Below are 12028 nucleotides of genomic sequence, written 5' to 3'. Positions count from 1 at the left end.
GCTTCTTTTGCAGCACAGAGATTCAGCTATGTTGGCTGGTGTTTCAATAGTTCTGCTAATACTGAGTAGTATTCCACTGTATGTATGTACCCCAATTTGTGTATAATCTATTGATTGTTATTTGGGTTGTTTCTAAAAAGTTGGAGTGTACTATGTACACTCACATGAAATTCTTTATATATACTCTTTTTTCCTCATGAGTAAATATCAAAAGAGTTGAATAGTTGGGTTGTATGATAGGTATGTTCCACCTTAAAGAAACTGCCGAACTATCTTCCAGAGTTCTACCATTTGACCTTCTATTGGCAGGGGAAGAGAGCTCCTCTTTCTTCACACCCCCATAAGCACTCCGTATGATCACAGCCCCCCTCCTTCTCACTATGGGGAGACCAAAAGCCATGGAGCAAAGCCTGTGGACATGGGGAGCAGTGAGGACTACAGCTATCTTACAATATATCTTACGTCCTTACTTTATATCTTACAATAAGACCTCCCTTATGAAGTTCTTGGGCATCCTTTTATGCCAAAATTTAAAATGAATGTGACATCAGTACAGATAAAAAGCATTCAGTATTTTTAAATGAACTACGTCACACATACAAATAAATTTGTGTAGTATAAATGGAGAGTATAAAGAATGAAATTCTTGTCTCTACCATGCATGGTAAAAATGGAATTGGACCAGTACATTTAAAACTCCCTGTGCACCCACCCTGACCTAGCAATGAATTCATCCTGAACTGTACAGCAGCTTCCTGATTAATCTCCAGTCCTGCTTCCTCCAGTCAGCTCTACCCATGCAGCTAGCATGATCACTAAAAACAAAAATTGAACCACATCATTCGTCTGCTTAAAAACAGTTCACTTATTCCCACCAGCCTCTGGATAACATCCAAATTTATTACTAAAGTAAGTCCTTCACCAAGGATCTTCTTTATACTTCCTGTCTCACTTTGTGTTATCCATCCCTCCAAGTTCCATGCTATTTTTTAAAAAACATATCACTGCATTTTGGCCAGAGAAAATGGCTTTGGTAAGCCCTTGTACTTCCTCAATATGTATCACTATTATTACTGGCTGTTTACTTGTGTATTTCCACTACTTGACCATAAGGGCGATGAGACAGAGACTTCATTTGACTCTTCTGCAGCTACTCCTGGAAGCCAAACAGCAACCAGCACCATGTATGCTCAGTAGTGGTTGAATAAAGGAAAAAGTGAATGAATGAATGAATGAATCTTAGGTTCTTAGATAAAAGTTCCACAAAAGTTCCTAGTCTAGCCAGGTATAGTGGTACATGCTTGTAATCCCACTTTTAGGAGGCTGAACCAGAAGGATTGCAAGATTGAGCCCAGTCTGGGCAACTTAACAACTTAGTGAGACTCTAAAAATAAAAAGGGCTTAAGTATATTAAAATGTGAAGTCTCTAGGTTCAACCCTTAGTACCAGACACACAGAAGTTCTTAATTTATGTGAATAATACACAGTTATTCCTCAAATCCATAAAGGATTGGTTCCAAGATCCTAGCAGATATTAAAATCTGCGGGTACTCAAGTCCCTTATTAAAAAATGGTATGCTATTTACATATAACCTACATCGGTCTCCATGTACTTTAAACAATCTCTGGATTATTTACGATACCTAACATAATATAAATTTGTATAAACAACTGCTATATTATTTAGGAAATAATAACAAGAAAAAATTGTATATGTTAAGCATAGACAAATTTTTCTGAATATTTCAATACACAGATTTGGAACCTGTGGATACAGAGAGCCGACTATAAGCAAATGAATTAATTTCTGCTAAATCAACAGCAAGGGTGGCAAGGGTGGCAGATGTGAGCTGGCTTCTAAGTGCCACTAGAGGGCTCTATGGAAATAATTTAGATTCTTCTAAAACATGTTATTCTAGTTACTTCTAATGAAAATGTGATTTTAAGTTTTTGTTGTTGTTTAGTGTTGTGTTTTAATAAGCTTTTTATTGGGTTACTGGGTTATCTGAGTCACTTATGAGTTGGAAGGATGCATTTCTTTGAGGAGCAAAAAAGAATTCCTCCCAGCTTGATAGCTCACAATGGTCTCATTAATCTTAGAGTAAATTGCAGAATATTCAAAGATGAATATCCTTTGGGCAATTCTCCATAAATATCATTTCTTTAATCAAAGGTTATGTATTAAACATGCTGTACTTGGCCACAGTATATAGCCTGTCAAGTATTATAACTAAGTTATAGCTACTTTTGTAGACCCCAAAACGATACTTTTATCTTCTTCAATTAAACCTCAAGTGTTGATAATAGACCAACTTGTCCAAAATCTCTAGTAGGAATTGGAGCCTTCATTTATAGTACTTGGAATAATTATAAGGTGTAGCATCACATGCCCTTCTACTCTTCATCCATCTTCATTATATTTTTCAGCTTCCACAACAGTGTCAATTCTACCAACAGCTAGACTATCTGACATCAATAAGACTCTAGACAACTTGAGATGCAGTGCTGTAGAAGGACTCTAACTATGCTTCATTATGGCTCAATGCTCACAAAAACTTTGGAATAGAGAAATATTGAACATAATAGAGAATTAATGAACATAATCAAATTTCAAAGGAATGTTCTGGAATGGAGGTGTGGCTCAGTGGTAAAGCTCTGGCCTAGCATGTAAGAAGCCCTGGGTTTGATCCACAATACTGCCCAAACAAAACACACAAATATATATATTTTCTTTTTTCATATATATATACATACATACACATGTATATTCCATTATAATTATGTCACACAATGTGTATGTGCTTAGTGTAATAGAAGTAAAAGAAGGATACTTAATTTCTTAAGAGATGTTTCTTTCTGAAAAGTAAATTATTTCAGTAACAAAAAACAAGATATAAAATTTTCTCGACTAACCCAACGCTGTGTCTAAGTTGCATGTTACGAGAACATCTCTAATCGTTACTAGAAGGTGTAAAAGGCCAGCATACTTGAATGTCATTTCTTTTTCATTATTTATACCTAAATAAGCAAAAACATAGAAAACATATTAGAATTTTATAATATGTACCAAAATATACACAATAGTAATAACTAACATGTATTATCATATTCACCTTGGTGAATAGCATCATTGATTAATTTTTCTTGTTCCTTTAAGAAAAATCTCGTTTGGTCAAAAGTAACAGTGGCAAATTTCCAATTAGCAGCAGGCAGAGTACAGAGGCATACAAGCTTCTTTAAGACAGGAGCAGCTGATGCTCCTAGGAAACAGTATGCTTGGCACTGACTATCTGTAAAAATAAAAGCATTAAACATAATGTTTTTATAAGGATGATATGTTGTTTTTGATAACAAACTGAACATGTTACGTCATGGAAACCTGAACTTGAACCCAAATTATTTTATGAGTTAAAAACCATAGCTTATATACAGGCTTATATACAGATATTTATTCTATGAACTAGTAAAAACATCTTTATATAATTATGTAATTGTCTATGTGTCTTACTTATTAGAAAAGATTTATTTGATAACTCATTTAGCGGGCAAGTATGAAGAACCTTACAAAGAAAATTTCTTTTCCCCTGACATTGTTACAAATTTAAGCCAAATTTCTAACAATGATAAATGTTTCTAGTTGTCACTGGATGTCCATTAAAGACTTGCATTATATAAAGATATCTAAAATTATATAATATGTAACATTTCATCAAAAGAATGGAAAGATATTTGAGAACTACTATCATATTTCTTTCTGATTTTAATAATTCAAATGACATTCCTAAGCAGGACGTACTTAGGAATCAAAGAATATTCTTTGCAACTTAACAAAAATTTTAATTGTTACAGGAACCAAGAGTAACTTATTTATACCACCCTGATAGTGGGTAGAACGAAAAGAGCAACCGTTAGCAGTTCATTTTCCAGACTTGGCAATGTTTTTCTATGAGGAATGTAGGGAGGCAGCAGCAGTTTTAATAAAGAAAGAAAGAACAAATAGTGGACTAGAGTAAAGGGGAGGGAGGGGCAGAGACAATGAACAGGACATTCCAATTCTGGAAATAATTTGAAAGAAGAGGAACGAAAAAATTTCAGAAACAAGTGAAGAATAATAAGGAAAGTAAGGTATGTCCTAGATATCCAAGAAAAAGCTTTCAAATTAAGTAAATTTGAAAGTGTTTTAAAAGCATATAGCATACCTGTTGCTTGAATTTCAGTGATGTTATCTGCTCCCCTTTCTTGATTCGTTTTCTCTGGAGTTTTGTTAGTAAAAACAACAGGACTTTCTTCTTTATGAGTCAATTCTTCTTGATCTTGAAATTCTAAAAAAAAAATTAATTTGTATTTTTCAGGAGCAATGTAGTGTTGCTTTATTTTCATGCTTCTATAACCCTTGTTCAATTTCTTCATTGTAATACATCAGTATTAAATAGAACTATTCAGATCAGTAGACCTACCATTGTGCCAGGCAGGAAGATGAATGATAAAAACAGAAAGAACTTTGGTAGCAGATCAGTGTTTTATGTTGGTTCTGACACTATTCTGAGGATCTTATATATGAAGTATGAGTAAATATACTCACTTGAAATACTGTTATGGGGGTAAACATCATGTACAGTTCCTGACACATTAAAAGACCCAAAACATTTCACCTCATTTCTCTGTGACTTTCCACAGGCCATTTCTTCCGCAACCCATGCTCCCCCTTTCCCCAAGTCTTCCCTGTCTCCATTTCTCAAGCAGGCGAGTTCTTCCTGCTCAGCCTTCAGCTCTCAGGCACCCTGTATGTGAAGTCCTAGGTAACTGCCCACCTTAATCCCACCTCTGGGTCAGCAAGTGTCTCCAGTTTTTTATTTCTTCAGCCTTCTGTGAATAGAGTTGAAATATGTTGGCCTATTGTATTACACTATGAGCATCTCAAGGTCAGCAACAGCATTGCATTTAGTTCTAAAATAGTGTCTGGCACGGAATATTCAATAAATCTTCCCTTCCTTTTCCTTCTTTCTTTCTTAGGCATTTGAAATGGAAAATATATTAGATATATGTCTAATATATATCAGATAGTAATATATACATCAATAATGTGATCTCACAAAATAATTTTATAAATACAATACCATATTGACACATTTTGATATGTGATATTTAAGTAGCTGACTAAGTGTATAATAATGGAGTATATCCTACACTTGACTGTATTATTTTTTCAAGTAATAGTTTCAATTAACTATAAATAGTTTGAGTCAGTATTACTTACTGAAATCCTTAAGGAGGTCGAATGAGGTATAATATTTCTTCCCCTGAATCAACCATAAAGACAAAATAAAATATAACCTCTGTTACTAACTGTGACTGTTAGTTGTGATATGTCAGTTTGACTGGCTTAAGAAATGCCTAGAGTGCCAAGGATATAGCTCAGCACCACAAGCATCTGCCTGGCAAGCGCAAGGTCCTGAGTTCAATTCCCAGTACCAAAAAAAAAAAAAAAAAAAAAAGTTAGATTAGTGAGCACACTTCTGGTTGTGTCTCAATGTATTATGGAGTTGTGACCCTGGCATCTATATCTGGTCACCTCTCCTTCCTCTCTGGTGCTATTTCCCTATTCTATTTCTTAGGTACCATAAACTAAGCAGCTTTCTTACTTATTTTTATGGTGCTTTTGTTTATTTGTTATTTAGACAGAGTCTTGCTGTATGGTCCAGGATGGCCCTGAAATCACTATATAGCCGAGACTAGCCTTGAACTCATGGAGATTACGCCATGCACCACCACATCTGGCTTTTCTTTGCTATTTTTTTAAGCAGCTTTCTTATGCCATGCTCTTCCACCATGATGTTCTTGCCTCACTGTTAACCAAAGAGGGACTGAATTCTTTAAGCTGTGGATGTCAGGCAATTTGTCCCATCAATGGAAAGTTCACTAACAAAAGATAAGTTGGAGGACTGGGCTTAATTTGAGAGACAAATAGCTTGCTAATTAAACACCAGTTTTGGGCAGAGTTGCCCTTCTAGCCTAGGATATGGTAGACTGGAAGAGAATTCACTATTGGGAAAAGAGAAGTTGAGGATACTTCTTTCTCCTGAAAGTTTATCCCTCCAAGTTTATGCCCCACTTATATTTTTCAAATTTATACTTTAGACAATTCCTTCCATCCTCACTGGTGAAAAGGTATAAAGGAACAAAGAAGCTGAGAGCATAATACCAATTGAGGGAACCTAAAGAGTACAGAAGCATTTCCATCCAACATTAATATGCCTTTATTTTCTTAGTAAACCAATGGCTTATTTTTATTCAAAACATTCTTTTTTATCTTTTTTCACCTTTCTTGCTACTTTTTCTCATTTTATGTTGCTAATCTATCTTTTTTTTTCTTTTTTTATACTGGGAATCAAACTCAGGACCTTGCTCTTGCCAGGCAGGCATGGCGCTGCTGAGCTGTATCCCCGGCCTACTAGATATCCTATACTTAGCTAGTATCACAAGTACAGCAGCTGGAGAAAGATGTCAGTGTTAATTTTGCATTGGACTCCTTTTTGAATCTAAATATAAATTTACTTTGAAAATCTTAACAAATCAGAAAATAACAAATCTTTAAAAATTTCAACTTTTATAAGTATATATATATAATCTTTATATTTTGTTCATTCTTTTATGCAAAACTATGCTTGAATTATAGTACAAATATTAGTTATAGTGATCTCAGTTGCATATAGAATTATCACCTAATAAAGTAAGTTATAAGGTGGTTATACTACTGTATAGAAACTTTAATTCTGGAATTTAAAAATACCGTTCTAGTTTCAGAGTCTTGACTTTGTACTTACATAATGTAAGTTTGTACTCACTTGCATAATGTCAGAGACCAATAAAAGAGTACTTTGCAAGATATGTTGCAAATTGTTCCTGGTCAGGAGAATTAGGAATTTGGGAGTTTTCTTTATGTGGGTTAGGGGAAAGGAAGGAAAGAATTGACACGAAAATTTATTTTTGGGTAGGGGATATAGCTCAGTGGCACAAGCACCTGCCTGGCAAGCACAAGGTCTGAGTTCAATTCCTGGTACCAAAAAACTTATTTTTAAGGAGACTAAAACCTGGGCAGTTTTACTTCATAGCTCAGGATACTGGCTAAAATAATTTAAAAGAAGGTAGTGGACAGACTGAACTTAATGACTACAAAGAATAGGTTTGAAAAACCTTTTTAATACAATTTAATAAAAATACTGTTCTGCACGTCTACCAAAATGTTCACTATGAAAAACTCACTGAATGACAAAGTATTATAACATTAAGTAAACCTATAAAAGTCTGTCACGTCTTTAGGAAAAGTATATGCAACCATATCACACAATAAACTGAGACCATTCACAGGACACATGGGACAGTAAGACCTACCTATGCTCTAAATCATGTAAGCATTTGTGCATTTATTTATCAGAGTAAAGTCCATCAAAATTATTCTTGAATGTCTATTTTTTTCTACCAGAAATGAAAGGTTATAACACATTGTACTATCTTTAATGTGAGTAGAAGCAGGAAACACGATCATTACAACTCAAGCAGAAATGCTTTTGTAACATTAGAAAGAGTAATAAGCACAAGCAATTAAATGAATAAAGAAAGTCCTCAAATCAGTTAAATATAAGTTAAAATATTACTATAAGACTTTCAGCTAAAAGAGGAAAAAGAATGGCAGAATGATCAATAAAAATTAGAAATGTGTGAATTTGTATGGCCACACTGTAGAAAGCAAATTGTGTAAATAATGGGTCTTGTAACAAATTCAAATGCACTTTTTAATTTTTTGGAAAACATGTATCTATATCTATATCTATCTATATCTATATCTATATCCACCTAAATCTTTGTCTATACACCTACATTCATCCCCACATGCAAGGAGTACTGTAAGTCAATGGCATTCCCTTTGACTATAATAAATAATATAGCTTTATCCAAAAGACTTTATTTCTTTGTTTTATATAATAAATTATGCACTTAGTTCTCAAACCTATCGTATCAATGCCAAAATATTACTAAATTACCCACCATCTCTTTTATCTTGGGCTGTAACTTCAGTCTCTGAAGCGCAAGTCTTATATTTATTTCGCAGCATAATGAAGTCACTCAAAAGATCTAAATCATTCTCCTGTTTTTTACTATGTTTGAAACATGTTTTTTTAATTCCTGAAGAGGGAGATGATTCAATAAATGATACTGTGTAATCAAGTTCAAAGTGATCTTTAGTTTCTTCCTTTAGGTTTATTTTATCAACTATTTCTTGATCATTCTTTAGTTTTTCTTCATTTTTTGGTCTTTCAGCAGAAACACATTCATCAGATAAACACGTATCTGCTACTTCTTCTGCCACTGGCGGACTCCCTTGTGGAACTGGTACATGATCATGTGTGGATTTCTCATTAATAAGTACGACAGATGAAGAACAACTTTTATGTTCTAGACAAGCTGAAAAAACCAAAATTAAAAAATACTGAAATTACTTCCATGCCTAAAAGAGTGTTCTTTTAGGGTATTAGTACCACATTTATTTGCAGCTTCTTATTAACCATAACCTGATTATGAGGAATAGTTTATTGTTTAGGAAATAAATTTTTGGTCTAAGTAAAATAACATTTTAAAAATATAAAAACTTAAGTAATAAGTTTATAATGGGTCATAGTCTTAAAATTAATGATTACTGAAAACTTAGGTACCAGGTAAGCCTTATGCATCAAGAATAAAATACTTGATCTACATATAGCAGACTAAAGTCTGCACCTAAAATATATAAAGACACTTTTATAATTCAATAATTAAAAGAACCCAATTAAAAATTGGCAAAATATTTGAATAATACTTCATACAATATATATACAACATTGATGAATCTTGAAAACATGCCAAGGGAAAATGCTAGTGACAAAACACCACACTCCATAAGAAGCAAATCCATAGTGACAGGAAATGGATTAATAATGGTCCAGAGCTGGGCACTATGGAGAGCGGTGGCTAAGAGATAGGAGGTTTCTTTGTGGTGTGATAGAAGAGTTCTCAGGCCAGGGATTTAGCTCAGTGGCTGACATGCTTGCCTACTAAGTGTGAGGTGCTGAGTTTGATCCCTGGTATCCAAAAAACTCAAACAAATAAAACTAACAAACAAAAAAACAATGAATAGCATACTTTAAATGGATTGAATGTACAATATGTGAGTTCTTTTACAATGAAGCTGTTATATGTTTTTAAAAAGAAGAACTATAAAAGGCCAGTAAGCATGTAACAAGATGTTCACCGTAACTAGTCATCATGGAAATACAAATTAAAAACAATGAAACACAACATTACCACTAGAATAGCTACTATCAAGATTGACCAGGTATAGATTAAATGAAATTCACATATTCCTGGTGAGAACATACAATGGTAAAAAATACTGGAAAGCAATTTAGTAGTTTCTTGGTATACATAGGTATATGTTTCTTGGTATACATAGGTATATGTATAAAGTTATATATATACCTATCATAAAATTCAACAATTCTACTTTTAGGATTTCAAGAAAAATGGAAATATGCCCAAAAAGACTTATACAAGAATATTCATAAAAATTTTATTCACAATAATAAAAAAAGTTGGGAAAGAAACTCTAGGAAGTGATAAGCTCTGGTAAATCCATTCAATGGAAAATTTCTCAGCATTAAAAAGAAACAAAATAGTGATACGCTCATTATGGATAAATCTCAAAAATTTCATGCTGAATAGAAAAATTCAGACACAAATGAATTCACACTATCAAATTCTATAAATGAAATATTAGAATAGGGAAATCAATATATAGTAACAGAAGTAGACCAGGGGTTCCCAAGAGGCAGAGGTGAAGACTGATGGGAGAGAAAGGGAGGACGGAGTGAGAATGACTGCAAGGGGGCACAAGGGAGCCCTTGGTGATGAAAACATTCTACTGCATCTTAATTGTGGTGCTAGTTTCACAGACTTCATATTTATATATGCATAATTTGTTAAGCTGTATCAAATTGTACAAAGCGAGTGCAGTTTATTACGCACAAAGCATTCCTTATAAAGTGATTTCAAAAAACCCCTTAAATGCTTATTGTGTCAACTAAGTAACTTAAATGAGTGAAGTATATGGCTACTCCTTAAATCATAATCTTTGGAAGACAAATTTTATCTTCTTGTCCTCCAACACACATGGTCTATGATTTTTTATTTTTTCTTGCATTAGAGATATTGACATAAGAAAAATTTAATTTCCTCATAATTGTATTAAATGTAAAATAAAAATTCAAGAGTAATATAAATGCTAATTAATGCCTGGCTTCAATTAGTGAGTACTGAGATCTACAGTGAGCTGGAAAGTATGTGGTGAATAAAGTGCTGAGTTAAAGTGATTTAAGTGATTAAATCACTTTAACTGATTAAAGTGGTGAGTCACTAAGGGCTCTTGCTCATTATTGCCAGACGACAATTTGAGTCTAGTTTTTGAAAATTTCAAGACAAATCTGTTTTTCTTTTTGTATTTGTTTTGTTTGAGAAAGGGTCTTCAGTTTTCAAGCTGTCCTCAAACTCACAAGGTAACCTAGACTTACTTCAAAATCACAGCAATCCTCCTGATTCAGCCTACCAAATGCTGGGATTACAGGCATGTGCCACCATGCCTGACCAAATCCCTCAAATTGTAAATCTCGTTAAACAGTTAAAACGCTATGTAGGTCAGTAATACATGGGCCAAATATGACCTGAGTGCTTATTAATTTGCAACCTCTGAGAGACTTCTTGAGAAAATCTGGTTATCAGAGCAGTAGGAATTACTATTTTGTCTTCCTAACGATTTTCAGTTACTATTACGTCTACTGTGACAATTTGGCTATGGGGTCCAGAAACAGTTATTGTTTCTTAAGCCTCAGAATTATAGTATAAAATACTATCATAATTCTATTGGATATCAAAGGGAGTATTCTTTATTTTAACCTCAAAGTAGCTACATAATACTTTACATACTTCAACAGATATACCAACGTAGATGTCTGAAGACCCCATAAAACCTTCTTCCTTTTCTTTGTCTAGCAACCTGACCAAATTATTTTAAAAATTCTTATTCTTTTTCAGATCCATAACTGAATATTGCCTGTTGAGCTCTTAAATTCTTGGCACTTGAAAAAAAAACAAATTAAAATACTTTACAGTGTTAAAGAAATGAAAAACACTGTGGGAACCCACAAACCTAAAGGCCTGGGATGGACTGATTGCTTTTGCTTGGTACTTTGCACCTCTGTCTTTAAAACACACTCCTCTAATGAGAATTTTTACGCCCATTCCTTACACAGATAATTATTTTTACAAATCACTTTTAAATGTAATTATTATGCTGTAATACATTAAGTAAAAACTTTCCCACATCCTTCAAGATTAAAAATTACTAGTTATTGCACAAACTAATCTTAAAACAACTTGCATATATAATGCAGGCAAAATATATGGCATTTGTTATAATGAAATTTATAGCAAACAAAATAACACATGTAAACACTCAAAAGATATTCCTGCCTACTTAAATTATATAGTAAAAGCTAAAACAGTAAACATTTTAGTAGTGAAAGAGGAGTTTTGAATTTTTGGAGAGAGATTATTAGATTGTATTGAATGCCAAAGTTTAGCTGTCAGGTCAAAAAATAAGTTGCAGAAAAGTGGTGACTTGTGCGTAGATACAAGAATTATACGAGCATTAATCATTTGTAAAGGAAAATTAAGTCACTTTAATTGAAAATGGCTAAAAACTTAAACTAAGACTATGGATTTTGGGGACAGAATAGAACTTTAACATTAGTTAGTCAAAATTCTCTTTTTTGAGGAAAAAATGGAGCCTCAAGAAGCCCAAATTCATACGTTCTGGCAGAACAGAACTAATATTGAGTGCTAGAAATTAATTCTATTTCCCCAATCACCGAGAAGAAATCCAGTACCTAACATTTTCTCATTCTAAAAGTGTTGATACAAGTTATGGTTACTATTACGT

At 33.4% G+C, this 12028-nt stretch overlaps 1 protein-coding gene across 1 annotated transcript in view; it reads right to left on the bottom strand.

Annotated features, from left to right (window-relative positions):
* Positions 1 to 12028, bottom strand: part of Shoc1 (shortage in chiasmata 1) — an 85053-nt gene that overhangs the window by 29644 nt on the left and 43381 nt on the right. The window contains exons 12-15 of the mRNA XM_063254241.1: positions 8047 to 8463; positions 4200 to 4313; positions 3114 to 3290; positions 2914 to 3018 (exon numbers count right to left, since the gene is read on the bottom strand). Of these exons, the coding sequence (XP_063110311.1) occupies positions 2914 to 3018; positions 3114 to 3290; positions 4200 to 4313; positions 8047 to 8463 (813 nt within the window). The remainder of the gene's footprint in view (positions 1 to 2913; positions 3019 to 3113; positions 3291 to 4199; positions 4314 to 8046; positions 8464 to 12028) is intronic.

This window comes from Cavia porcellus, unplaced genomic scaffold (genome assembly GCF_034190915.1).
Source record: "Cavia porcellus strain 051 isolate PalLab524CR breed Dunkin Hartley unplaced genomic scaffold, mCavPor4.1 scaffold_1, whole genome shotgun sequence".
Lineage (NCBI taxonomy): Eukaryota > Metazoa > Chordata > Mammalia > Rodentia > Caviidae > Cavia > Cavia porcellus.
The sequence above is the reverse complement of the archived record's forward strand: the minus strand, read 5'-3'. Positions and strand labels throughout refer to the sequence as shown.